Source organism: Cibotium barometz, chromosome 61, assembly GCF_041138505.1.
Source record: "Cibotium barometz isolate CiBa-2024 chromosome 61, ASM4113850v1, whole genome shotgun sequence".
NCBI lineage: Eukaryota > Viridiplantae > Streptophyta > Polypodiopsida > Cyatheales > Cibotiaceae > Cibotium > Cibotium barometz.
The window spans coordinates 6415356-6428933 of record NC_141106.1 but is presented as its reverse complement, the minus strand read 5'-3'; the positions used below and the strand labels follow the sequence as shown (position 1 = coordinate 6428933).

Below are 13578 nucleotides of genomic sequence, written 5' to 3'. Positions count from 1 at the left end.
GAGGAGCTTCCTTGGTTTATGTGCTTACTACAGGAGGTTCGTCAAGCATTTTGCTTTTATTGCCGCTCCGTTACATGACTTAACGAAGAAGAAAGCAATCTTTAAATGGACACAAGAAGAGAGAGATGCCTTTCAAAAGTTGAAGAGTGCAATCATCTCGAGACCGGTACTCATTATTCCGGATTTGCACAAACCTTTTGTGGTGGAATGTGATGCAAGTGGGGACTGCATAGGGGCTGTTTTGAACCAAGAAGGACATGCCATTGCCTATGAGAGCAGACGCTTGCAACATGCAGAGCTTCACTTACAGGTTTATGAGAAGGAGTTGTTGGCTGTAATTCATGCCCTTACTATTTGGAAACACTATCTTTTAGGGGCTGATTTTATGGTCAAAACTGATCATCAAAGTTTGAGATACTTTTTGACTCAAAGTAAGCTCTCAGAGAAGCATATGAGATGGGCAAATTTCCTCTCAATGTTTCATTTTCAGATTTTACACGCTCCAGGGAAAAAGAATGTGGTGGCCGATGCCTTATCTAGACGACCACAGGTTCATGCTATTACAGTTGCATACCATGAGGACTTATCGGATATGCGTAATACTTATCATCTGGATGAGGATTTTGCACATGTATGGGCTGATTTGCAAGAGGGTATTGCTGTCCCGTCTTATGTCATAAGAGATGGATATCTCATGATGCAAAATCGTATGTGTGTGGTAAAGAACCTTCGCCATAAGGTTATGGATGAGTGCCATGCTCCTCCATATGCAGGTCATAGAGGCATTTTGGCCACAGCACAAGCTTTGGAGAGGTATTTCTTTTGGCCACATATTCGCAAAGATATTGAAGCATATGTACGTGAATGTATGGTATGTCAAAAGGTCAAGTTTGACCGACAAAAGCACCTGGATTGCTTCAGCCTTTGCCTATACCAAATGAACCATGGGAAAGCATTGCTATGGATTTCATTATGGATTTGCCAAGGACGCCACAGGGAAATGATGCTATTTGGACCATTATTGACAGGTTTAGCAAGCAGGCACATTTCATTCCCGTGCGCAAGACAATAAAGCCAGATCATATGGCTAGGATGTTTTTGGCACAGATATTCAAACACCATGGCATGCCTAAATCTATTGTGGGGGATAGAGATCCTAGAACCACAAGCTTATTTTGGCGCGCATTGTTTGACAATATGGGTACAAAGCTGAATTTCTCATCAGCTTACCATCCACAGACAGATGGGCAAAGTGAAATAGCAAATTCAGCCGTCCTCGACTTGCTGAAATCTTATGTATCCGACCGCAAATCGGATTGGGAGAAGTATTTGCCACTTGTGGAGTTTGCCTACAACAATACGGTACATACTTCTACGGGCAAGGCGCCCTTTGAGATTATCTATGGCAAGGTGGTACTACCACCCATCCTTCGTACAAAGGATGAGATTTTTGCAGCAGATGAGTATGTCAGAGACTTGGATACTGCATTTGCACAGGTACGAACAACCATAGAGAGGTCTCAAACCAAGATTAAAAAGGCAGCTGATAAGCATAGAAGGGATGTACAATTCAAACAAGGTGATTGGGTCTTGCTGAAATTTGAAAAGGCACGCCTTCGGAAGAGGCCAGGAAAAGAGGGAAAGTATCCTAAACTTTCCAACAGGTACTATGGACCTTTTCAGATCTTGGAGAAGATCAATGATGTTGCATTTCGGCTTGTACTCCCAGATCATTGGAACATGCATAATGCTTTTCATGTGAGCCTATTGAGGCCTTATGTGGGACCGACACCGTTTGAGCCGGTTTTGGAAGACCCACCCGAGGTGGATGAGCTGGAAGAGATTCTTCAACCTGAACAGATTGTTTTTCACAAGGAACGAAAGCTTGCGGGAGGCAAACTTGTTCGTAGGTACCTTGTGAAGTTCAAGAATTATTCAGCTTTGGATGCCAAATGGATGGATGAGGCCTACTTCGAGGATTACCCAGATCTTTTGAAGGCCTATCTGGAGGCTTTTCAGTTGCGGTCAACTGATTAGAAGCCGGGGGGATGTCACAAATCCCTATATTCTAGGGACATGCGGATGCGTGTCAGGCCTAGAAACATGCGGATGCATGTATGTATTATACCTGGGCATGTGTATGGATCATATGAGTGGATGCATATGAGTCCAAGGACATGGCAGGACATTTGTGGACTTTCGGGCGGTGCCCGTGTGGATTCCGGCCATGCACACATGGTGTGTTATGATGACAGGCGGAATATTCAAGTACAAGAATGATGATAGGTGGTTCTCCAAGTTTACATGTGCACAATGCATAAATGATGCATGCCATAACTTTATTTTACTTTGTGTGACATTGTCTTGCTGCCTGGACAATGCTTGTTATTTTGGCTTGTGAAGTCCGAAGGACCGGGGACGCCCGGGCACCTTGTGGACACGTGTGTGCACTCCTGCTTGGGCCTAAAACTGTGGACTTATGGGTTTTGCAGGTGGTAAGTGCGTCCACACTCAATTTACAGCTTATTTCATTTACTACTAAAGTTTATTGGTTTGCAGGTCCACACTCATTAATAAGTGGCCGGACAACTTATAATGCGTTCGCATTTGGTTGGACCAAAATTAATGAAGTCCGGACAGCTTATGGCCATTTCCCATTTGGTTGGACCTAAACTTATACAAACAGGACAAATGGAGCACTATGGGCTGGACACCTACCTGGACACCTTATGGGGACACTTGTCAGCCTGTATGTGTACCCACCAAGCACCATAGGTGGCACTGGAGAAAGGCGCCTCCTTCAAGAGACCTTTTGGGCTGTTTTATTCATAACTTAACACATTGGAGAGCTGGTTGAAGCTTTGGGAGTTGCTACAAGGCTGGTTGCTTGCTTCCTGAACTCACACAAGCTTGGATAATGATCCCCACACTCTTCTAAAGGGCTGGTTGGTAAATTTCAGACCTGTATTTTCTGGTTATTGCGAGTTTTGGGCTGGTTACAGGTGTCCAAAGTCAACTTGGACAATACAGGACAGCTCTAGGGACCTCCACAAGGCTATAGGACCCTTTACAGGTGGATTTCTCACGATGGAAAGCTGCTGTTTTGGACTGGTTATTGCATAAAACAGGCCGGACAGCAATGGAATATGTGAGCATGGATGTGTCTCAAGGATTCCTGGTGTAACAGGTGTTTAGGGCAAGCATTGGGAACACTTGCTCGCAGAGAACACAGGTTTTTGGATCAGTTTCTCGCGTGGAAACAGGGTCTAAAGATCCATTTACATCCTGTGCAGGGCGGAGTACCTGTGAGGATTGTGATACTCTTGTGCAGGGCGGATGTACCTGTGAAGAGGCTTGTGCAGGGCGGATGTACCTGTGTGTAGAGCGGATGTACCTACAGATTCTCTTGTTTGAGATGTATTCATACATGATGTATTTGGAAGAATCAGGTGCAGGCTGGTGGTGAATCCCCAGACACCCATAATCTTGTACTTTGCAGACTCTTTTGGTAATATAACCTAAAGGGGGGGGGTCAGCCTATCATCGGCCCCTTTATGTGGTGTACTGTCATTTTCAGCTTTGTGGTTGTAATACTCAATTGTTAAGTGCTCAGAATCTTGTTCACATTTATACGATTCCAATTCACGCTTCCGCCTCCCCGTTACAGGATCTCTATCCCCAACAATGGACTTAGGCATACCATGATGCTTGAAGATGTTAGCAAGAAAAAGCTTCACCATATGATCGACTTTAATGGTTTTCTTGACGGACAAGAAGTGAGCTTGCTCGCTAAACTTGTCCACAATGGTCCAAATAGCATCATTCCCATGCTGGGATCTAGGCAAGTCCATAATAAAGTCCATAGTAATACTTTCCCATGGCTGCGAGAGAATAGGCAATGGCTGAAGCAAACTTGGAGGCTTTTGCCTGTCAAATTTCACCTTTTGGCAAGTAAGACATGCACGTACATATGCCTCAATGTCTTTATGCATGCTTGGCCAAAAGAAATATCTCTCAATCATGCGTGTAGTAGGCATGATACCTCGATGACCACCATAAGGTGGAGCGTGACACTCCTCCATAACCTTTGGAGGCATATCCTTTACCACACATAAGCAGTTATCCTTCATAAGATAACCCTCTTTGATCACATAAGAGGCATGTGAGTGACCAGCCATCAAATCAATCCATATATGGCAAAAATCAGCATCATCCAAATGATACAAATCTCGCATGGCAGATAAGTCTCCATGAGAGGCCACTGAAACTGCCGCCACATAAGGCCTCCTGGATAATGCATCTGCCACCACATTTTTCTTTCCCGGAGTATGTACAATCTGAAAATGAAACATGGAAAGAAAGTTTACCATTCTCATCTGCTTCTCCGAAAGCTTTGTTTGAGATAGATAGTATCTCAAGCTTTGATGATCTGTCTTGACTACAAATTCAGCCCCAAGAAGATAATGTTTCCATATCTTTAAGGCATGAATTACAGCCAAGAGCTCTTTCTCATAGATATCCATATGAAGCTCGGCATCATGCAATCGACGGCTCTCACATGCAACTCCATGACCTTCTTGATTTAGGACAACCCCTATACAATCGCCACAAGCATCACATTCCACTATGAATGACCTTTGCAAGTCGGGAACAATGTGACATGTGAGAGCTTATGACCGTAGTAATCACAACCTTAGTCTAACTAAACTGTACTTAATGATGTTTAAGAGACAGACAAATAGGTGTCAATGCAATGCAGCTATATTAGATGATGAATGCGGTTACAATGAGATCCAGATGGATCTGTACTGCTGAATATGCTGCCTATATGCTGAATGAACTGAATGAACTGCTGTCCACTATCTTTCCCTTGTCTCCTGGGAAGGAAACGCTGAAGGGAGGCTTTGGAACAGAAGCTGAATGCTTGAATGATGAGCTTGGAATGCTGAATGGAGAGGCGCCTGTATATATATGCAAGCATGTTGCTGGTCGGCCAGCATTAATGCAATCGGCCAGATGCCATGTCCATAACTGCTGTCGGCTGCCCCATAAATGCCAGTAAAATACCTATAAAATTGCATAAATGCCAATAAAATACCTGATGATGCTAATGATGCTAGAATGATGCCATGTCACTGTACACCTGACTGGTGTGCACGTGACATTCCCCGCTGCTAAATTGTTGCTGGGTGATAAACCTGGCAACCTTCAACTCCTCTGTGATCCTTCTCCTCCGAACCACTGCCCCCTTCTGTCTTCTGCTGTCGGGACTGAGGCCGTCTGCAGGAGTGAAATCCTTTGAGCCAAGACTCCATGTACTGCGGGAACTGAATGGCAAATACCTGAGTCACCCCTGACCTGCCTGTGGAAACCTTTCACCTACCATCTCTGTCGTACCTGAAGCTCTGAACCTCCTGAGGCGATGTTGGAGAAAACTTCCGTCTTCTGTGGAAGAGAAACCCCCTGCTGCCAGTTGAAGCCCAAAACTTATGTCCTCCTTTGATGATGGATGTCATTCTTCCCTGAGAGTTCATGGGTAACATGTATGCAAGACTGACTACTAGGATGTCTGCTAAGATGTCTGCTATGCAAGCCATGTGCAACCCTATATGTTGTGCAAGAATGCAGATGGATGGGTTACTGATGCAGACCTAAGGGAAAATCCCTAAGGGTGGCTTGCAAAATTTTGAGAACTGGATTTAACTGTGCGGAAGCGATAAAAATGATGTCTGACTGAATGACTGATGAACTGAACATGCTCTAAGGCTGGTTACCCTGTAATGCTCTAATGCCAATGTGACATGTGAGAGCTTATGACCGTAGTAATCACAACCTTAGTCTAACTAAACTGTACTTAATGATGTTTAAGAGACAGACAAATAGGTGTCAATGCAATGCAGCTATATTAGATGATGAATGCGGTTACAATAGGTGTCAATGCAATGCAGCTATATTAGATGATTATGCTGCCTATATGCTGAATATGCTGAATGAACTGAATGAACTGCTGTCCACTATCTTTCCCTTGTCTCCTGGGAAGGAAACGCTGAAGGGAGGCTTTGGAACAGATGCTGAATGCTGACCTGATGATGAAACGCAAAACTGATGGGCTGAACTGAACTGAATGTGGCTGCGTTTGCTGAAGATGAATGCTGATGATGATGCGTTACTGATATGCTGATGCGTTGGCTGGTTCTGCTGCTCCCAAAGCTTCCTGGAGGAGATGCATTGGAGAACACACTGCTGAATGCTTGAATGATGAGCTTGCTTTGCTGAATGGAGAGGCGCCTGTATATATATGCATGAATGCTGCTGGTCGGCCAGCATAAGGGCTGTCGGCCAGATGCCATGTCCATAACTGCTATCGGCTACCCCATAAATGCCAGTAAAATACCTATAAAATTGCATAAATGCCAGTAAAATACCTGATGATGCTAATGATGCTAGAATGATGCCATGTCACTGTACACCTGACTGGTGTGCACGTGACAAACAATCAATACGGGTCCACATTTGATAGCATTCTTGAGTTGCAAGAAGGCATCCTGCTCCTTTTGGAGTCCATTTAAAAGTGGCTTTCTTCTTCGTGAGATCATGTAGAGTAGAGGCGTGGCAATCATGGCAAAATGCCTTATGAAGCGCCTATAATATGAACATAAACCCAAAAAACTACGTACTTGATGTACATTTTGTAACTCTGGCCAATTCCGAATGGTTTCAATCTTGGCAGGATCCATTCTTACACCATCCTTGGATACAATGTGACCCAAATAATGTATCTCTGAAAGAAAGAACTCACTTTTCTTGGCATTAATGAAGAGTTTATGCTTCCGCAACTCTTCAATCACTATGGCCAAATGAGTCCTATGCTCCTGCTCATTCTTGGAGAAAACCAAGATGTCATCAAAGAATACACCTCTGAATTTTTGATGGGGTCGGAATATCCTATCCATCATATGATTGAATGTGGCTGGGGCATTGGTAAGACCAAAAGGCATCACCAAAAATTCATACAATCCAAAAGCTGTCCTGAATGCAGTTTTGTGGACATCGTGTGGCACCACTCGTATCTGGTGATAACCACTCTTCAAATCAATACAGTTGAAACAAGCCGAGCCATCAAGCTTATCCAGAATGTCATCAATACGCAAGATTGAAAATCTATTCTTGATAGTGAGCTTATTTAGAGCTCTATAATCCACACACATGCTGAATGACCCATCTTTCTTTTGAACAAGAAGCACGGGAGAGCAATAAGGTGAGGAACTTGGCTGAACCAAACCTTTCTCCAAAAGCTCATTAACCTGCTTCATGATCTCTTCTTGTTGTGCGGCACTCACACGATATGCAGGTTTGTTAGGTGGAGAACTACCTGGCACAAGATCTATGCGATGATCCTCGGGCCTTTGAGGAGGTAATGCTCCTGGCAATACATCAACAAAACAATCTTTGTATGCATGAAGAAAATTCAGCCTATCTTGTGTCAAAACATCCACATTTTCATGACTTGGTTCAATGCTATCACGAACAAAAACCAAGTACGCAGAAAGACTCTTTTTCATTGCTTTATTAATCTGGATGTGAGATACAACTGGGATAGAATCCCCTTCGTTGCCAGCATCAATAACATGCATGTGACCTCTATGCATAAAGAAAATCATGTTTGTCTTGTACTCTTTGCGGGACTCAAGCCTATGATGCCATGGCTTGCCAAGCAATACATCGCATCCATTAAGTGGGGCAACCAAGAAATGCTCATGATCAAGATAACCCTGAATATGTATGCGCAACTTCCCAATAAGTGGGGTAACTTGCACCTCTTTACCAACAAAGGCACAAAGACAACTTCTACTTCAATTTGAGGCCCCGTGTGCTCAACCTCAATACCCATGGCGGCTGCCATCTGAATAGAGATGAAGGTATCTATTGCACAATCATCAAACATAAATAGAGCGGACTGATCCTTGATTTAACCCCATGCTTTGCATACCATCCTCTCTTTTCCATCATGCTTTGTTTTTCCCTGCACATTGGGAACTGCATACAATTTGCCTTGGATTGCTTGTCCTCATGCTTTGGTTTGCAGTTGGGGCATTGTCTAAACATATGCTCTTTGCTGCCACAAGAAAAGCATTTCCCCTCCTTTGCATATTGCTCAATTTGCTCGGGGGTCAAGCCAAATTTGTTCTTCTTTGGCCCATGATCCTTGGATGAGGTATTTTTAGCTTTCCCTCCCTTCTGGACATCCCGGAAGCTCTTTTTAGGTGGCTGTCCACCTTTTTGCAAGTTTGGGACAGCCTTCTCTTTGCCCTTAGAACCCCCTTGATCTTGCTTAATTTTGAGCACTGATTGCTCAATAGCAAGAGCAGAGGCTATAAGCTGTTTACAGAGTATGTTTCGGGTGCAATTCAATGCCCGAACGATAAACTGGTTGCAATCCGGAGCAAAACTTCCTCTTTCTTTCATCCTCGGAGAGTTGCATAAAGGGAGTTACCTCAAGCAACACTTTCCAAAACTTATTGACATACTACTGCACACTTTCATTATCTTTTTGCTCAAGTCTATCCCACTTTTGGGTGAGAGTTTGCTCCGCATTAGGAGGCAAGAATTGGGCATAGAATCTGTCCTTAAACTCTTTCCGAGTGCAAATGGGATCTTTGGCAGTCTTTTCAATGATCCACCAATGGGCAGCTGTCTCCTTCAAGAACATGCTTGCATGACGAATTTTGGACTTCTCAATGAAGTCCTCATCACTAAAAGCAATATCAAACTAGGCCACAAAAGCTAGCACCTTAGAGACATCATACTCTCCATGAAAGACATCAAATTTCACGGACTTGTCTCCTGCCTTGAACTCCTTAAGCTTCTTGGAATGTGGTACATGTTCTTCTCTTTTTCTCTTCCCCTTATCCAACGGGGCAGCTTTCTCTGCATGGGCTTCATGGGCAACCAAAGATGTTTCAAAAGGCACGGTGGCATGTGCATTATGAATCTGTGGCTCCGATGCATGTGACCTCCCCAAATGATGCAATGTCTCTTCACGAGACAACTCAACGGGCAAAGTCTTTCGGCTTGCATGCCGAACATTGTCTCCATGATGTACATTCTTGGAATCCAAATGGCCTTGAGCATGCATAAATCTGTTTCCTCCCGTGCCCTTAGGAGTGGATGCATGGCGGGAGGTGACCGAAACTTCTTCTTTATGCAAGTATAATCTCAACCTTTGAGAGACTGGGTCTAACATAAGCTGTCCATCCTCTCCCTCTTTAAGGTCACCCTTGCGGATAAGATAAGAGAGTGCCAGCTCCCTTGGCTTCTTGCCCACTTCTCGAGCCATAGACTCAAAAGTCATGTCCACCATAACATCAGCTTTCTTGGCTTCTATGACACTTTGTACATGAGGGTCTTCATGCAAGAATTTCAGCTCTTGCTCTTTTGCCTGCAAGAGCCTCTTCATGTGCTCCAACTCAGCCCTCAATGTGGCTCTTCCTCGTGCATGGGTTCTTTACCACGTGATGGTTGTGCCATGTATGCACTATCATAAACTCTCTCAAGAGGCTTATGCCTTCCATGCAATGCATTGGAATCCCGTCAAGCACTTGATTGGTCCCTCAAATTCGGCACTTCCAATGGGTTGCCCTGGCTGTCCATTGAATTAAATGTGCGTGCTTCCAATCTCAAAACTCCGTGTCTCCTCTTGAGAAAGAGAGACGACTGGGCTCGGATACCAATGTGACCGCTCCCTAAAGGAGGCCTACAGATCGGAAGACAATATACACGTATTTAGAACACTTAATTTAACAGTTATTAGACAATGGAAACAACATCAGCAACACAAATACTAGAAACACTGAAAATACAAATGACACCAGCACTGGGGCCGGAAAGGGCCGGCCCCCCCCTCAATACTTTTTTGTATTTCTTGGAGTATTTATATTTGTACAAGTGTCACGGGCCTGACAGGCCAGATTTCTCCACAAGGGAGTGAAAACAACCAAATAAACTGGTTCAAGTCGATGAAGAGGTGTCGGTCGGAGTAGCCCCAAATCACAGGCTCATTTCCACCTTCACTAGGTGGACACCTGCCTTTCACTGGTCTTCTGGGACCGTGCACCAACAGGCACGCCCGTACTAACGCAGGCCAAGGGATACACCGTGGAGGGAGCATGACCTGGTTCTCCCCAATGAGCTTTGCTCCCAAATTCCCTGGAGAGTCAAACCTTCTCTGGCTCTCAGAAGCTTTGAGAGCGCGGTTAACAACACCACACAAGGAAATATACTGACCACACCAGGAAGAACATTCCTGAGCATGGTCAGCATATACATGCTTTGCTCCTACACTACACAACTTAAAGAATCCTCTGAATTTAAATTAACAAATCTCAGAATTACACAAATGAGAAAAACATGAGGGCACCTGGTACAATGAGTACAATTCCGATACAACAGGTACAATTTGCAACAAGTACAATCAAGCACATCAGGTACTCCACACGTATGCAGGTACAACCAGCCAGGCACTATTCAGATACTGTACTTAACAGGTACATCCGGTACTTCACACGTATGCAAGTACAACCAGCCAGGTACTGTACTTGCAACAAGTACATCAAGTACTTCACACGTGTGCAAGTACAACCAGCCATGTACTATTCAGGTACTGTACTTACAATAGGTACATCAGGTACTTCACATGTGTACAGGTACATCCAGCCAAGTAGTATTCAGATTCTATACTTGTTGCAACAGGTACATTAGATGCTTCACACGTGTGCAGGTACTACCAACCAGGTAGTATTCAGATTCTCTACTTGCAGCAGGTACATTAGATATTGTATTTGCATCTTCAGCACATGGGCAGCAAGTACATGCCGGTTCAAAGCATGCAGGTACACGTTTCAGCAATAGTACACCTCACGTGTGCAGGTGGAAGGCAGGTACAGTAGCCATACAGTACTCGGGAAACAAGTACCATTTAGGTGGGTAGCAGGCGAGTCAGATTGCATGAGAGTACCCAGCGATGGAGAGAAAAATATCCAGCCACCACCCACGTGGGGAATAAAATACCAAACTTTGATGCAATACCTTTTTCAAAGGTTATAAAGCCTTTATACCAATTTAATACTATGGGCACCATCAAAAGGAAATGTCCAGCCCCTTTTTAAAATGTGTGTGAACACATTAGCTTATAAACATTAAAGTTAACCATAGTTTATGAATTTTACCTTTTAAAAAGGCCAAAATGAAAATACTTACCACCTGTTCACACGCCACACCACCAAGTCAGCAAACAGCATTCCACGGTACACTGGGGGCGTCGCCGTCCAGTGTACTGGCACGGCATAACAGACAGACACACGCAAACAAGTCATGCAAAAAACAAATTTATGCATGCAGGCATAAATGCATGTATACAAATAATGGACGAAATCTTACTTCCATGAAACTTGTACAAGAGGTTCCTCTTGGGCACAAAACTAGCGCGACAAATATAAATAAATGTCCTTGTCTTCCTATGGAGTGACAGTCCCATAGGTAAGACAACATCCTACCATACATGGGTGGCACCAATAGACTCCCGTCCATACAGCATGAAGCAAATCATACACGGGTAACACGAAACTTGTTCCCAGCAGTGGTCGCACTCAGGTGGCACTGATCTGGCTCCCAACCATGTGACACCATAAAACTGGGACTTTCACATGGGACACTGGTCTGGCCCCATGTGAACATGGCACAAATCTGGCCGCTCTATGGAGTGACAGTCCCATAGAAGTGGCTCCAGAAATGGAGATGGACCAAATGGTGACAGTGTGTGTGTGTGTGGAACCCTAACCCTGATCTGTCCCAACATGTATAACTGATATCCACAAGTACTCTAGTGTGCTGCAAGAGCCTTTTCTTGTGTCATCAAATCTCATGCAGGTCAAGCACTGACATCTTTGGTCCATGTCCTACACGCACAGATCTGAACCCCTCCCATAGCCAACGATAGTACCATCGGATCTCATAGTTGACATGGTGCTATGACACTTTTGCATGCTTCGACCATCAAGAGGTTCACCTTTGCAAAGAAGCCAGCAAGCCTTAAAGGGTCTGGAAGCTTTAAAAAAATAACACAGCATGGTGTAGCATCAGAGAGATCTGTACTTTTGTGCCCACATTAGAAAGAAACCAAAAGTACCTAGTACAACTTTTGTTATCTGATAATACCGTAGCTCAAAATGTGTCCAATATGTCTATAACAATCATGATCAAGGTGTTGGGTTTACCCTATGCAATGCATAGTCGCTGTAGGTTAACAACTCCTCTTTGACACGATCTAGGGTACACTCAAACCCAAAAGCCCCCATCGGATGCAGTTTTTTTGCCAAGCTCTCCACATCAGCTTCCGTGTAGATGCGCCTCACTAGTAAGGGGTGATTTGCAATCTAGCATTCCAGTAAAGAGCAACAAGAAACAAAGTTAAGTTCTCTACTCTAAAGGACTTTACAAGCTTACATACCGGTGGAAAGTTTATTGTGATCTTGACTCCATGTGAGAGACTACTCACAAAGCTTCAAATCATTAACTCCATCATGAATAGCATAGAGTAGATGTTAAGCTAACTCTTGCTTAAGAGCTTTTCTCCATACAAAACAACAAAGAGACAAACCTTCCTAAATTGCGTAAAATAATTGGATACTTGGCGCCGAGGAAGAAGATCAACTGCATTGCTTGGTGTCTCAGTGGCTGTTCTTGCCGACCGAGCCATGCGTGCTGCTGTCCTGTACTCTTCAATAGCTTCCCTGTAAGCTTCAGCCTGATCTGTTATCATCTCCAGTACTTCTATCTGCACACAAAAAAATGGAGTAACCCTACGCACATTAGAAAGATCGCAACAAACCCCTTGTCGAGGCCCCTCCCAGTGCCTTGTGCAGAAAACCCCCCAGTGGATAGCCCCATTGCACTTCTGTGTGAGTAAAATTTCAGAAGACTCTTTACATTTTGGGTCTTCGCCACAAGTTGTCGCATCACATCTGTCTTCAAACGCCGCAACACAAAAGGCCCCAATATGGCTTTTATACGAGCTATCAGGTCCATGTCCTCCATTTGAGCATCACCACCCGTGCCTCTATTGCCAAAAATTTTCTTCAAGTCAAAATCACCAGAATCAAAGATTTCTGGTACCATGAACTCCAACAGCGACCATAGCTCCTGGAGAAGTTCACACAGCCAAAGCATACCTTACTGCAAGTTAAGTTTTCAATCCTTCCTAAGGCCAAGGCAAGCTAATCCTTCTCAAAGGCGAGAAGTAGTACCATGCAGTCTCTTATGAGATACCTGAAGATCATTTTGAAGAGGTGTCCCTGTCAGCAAGAGGCGTTGCTTGGCTTTTTGTGCCAACGCCCAGAGGTTTTTCCGTCGACTGCTGCCTCTATCTTTTAACAAATGGGCTTCATCCATAAGTACACAACTCCATTTAAACCGTCTCAAGAGCTTTCGATCATCTTTTTGCTGAGGACTGGTGGGGCAATCATAGCACCCACATTCAGAACACAAAGAGAAAAACCCTTAGAATTAAGAAATTACAAGGTC

General features: G+C 44.2%; 1 protein-coding gene across 2 annotated transcripts in view; it reads right to left on the bottom strand.

The window, feature by feature from the left end:
• Positions 1-13578, bottom strand: part of LOC147604501 (protein CHROMATIN REMODELING 19-like) — a 127505-nt gene that overhangs the window by 76872 nt on the left and 37055 nt on the right. Inside the window, exons 5-8 of one of the 2 annotated variants that reach the window (XM_086794961.1) lie at positions 13324-13504; positions 12985-13197; positions 12656-12832; positions 12273-12431 (exon numbers count right to left, since the gene is read on the bottom strand). In XM_086794961.1, coding sequence (XP_086651087.1) covers positions 12273-12431; positions 12656-12832; positions 12985-13197; positions 13324-13504 — 730 coding nt within the window. The remainder of the gene's footprint in view (positions 1-12272; positions 12432-12655; positions 12833-12984; positions 13198-13323; positions 13505-13578) is intronic. The other variant, XM_086794962.1, reaches the window with a different exon arrangement.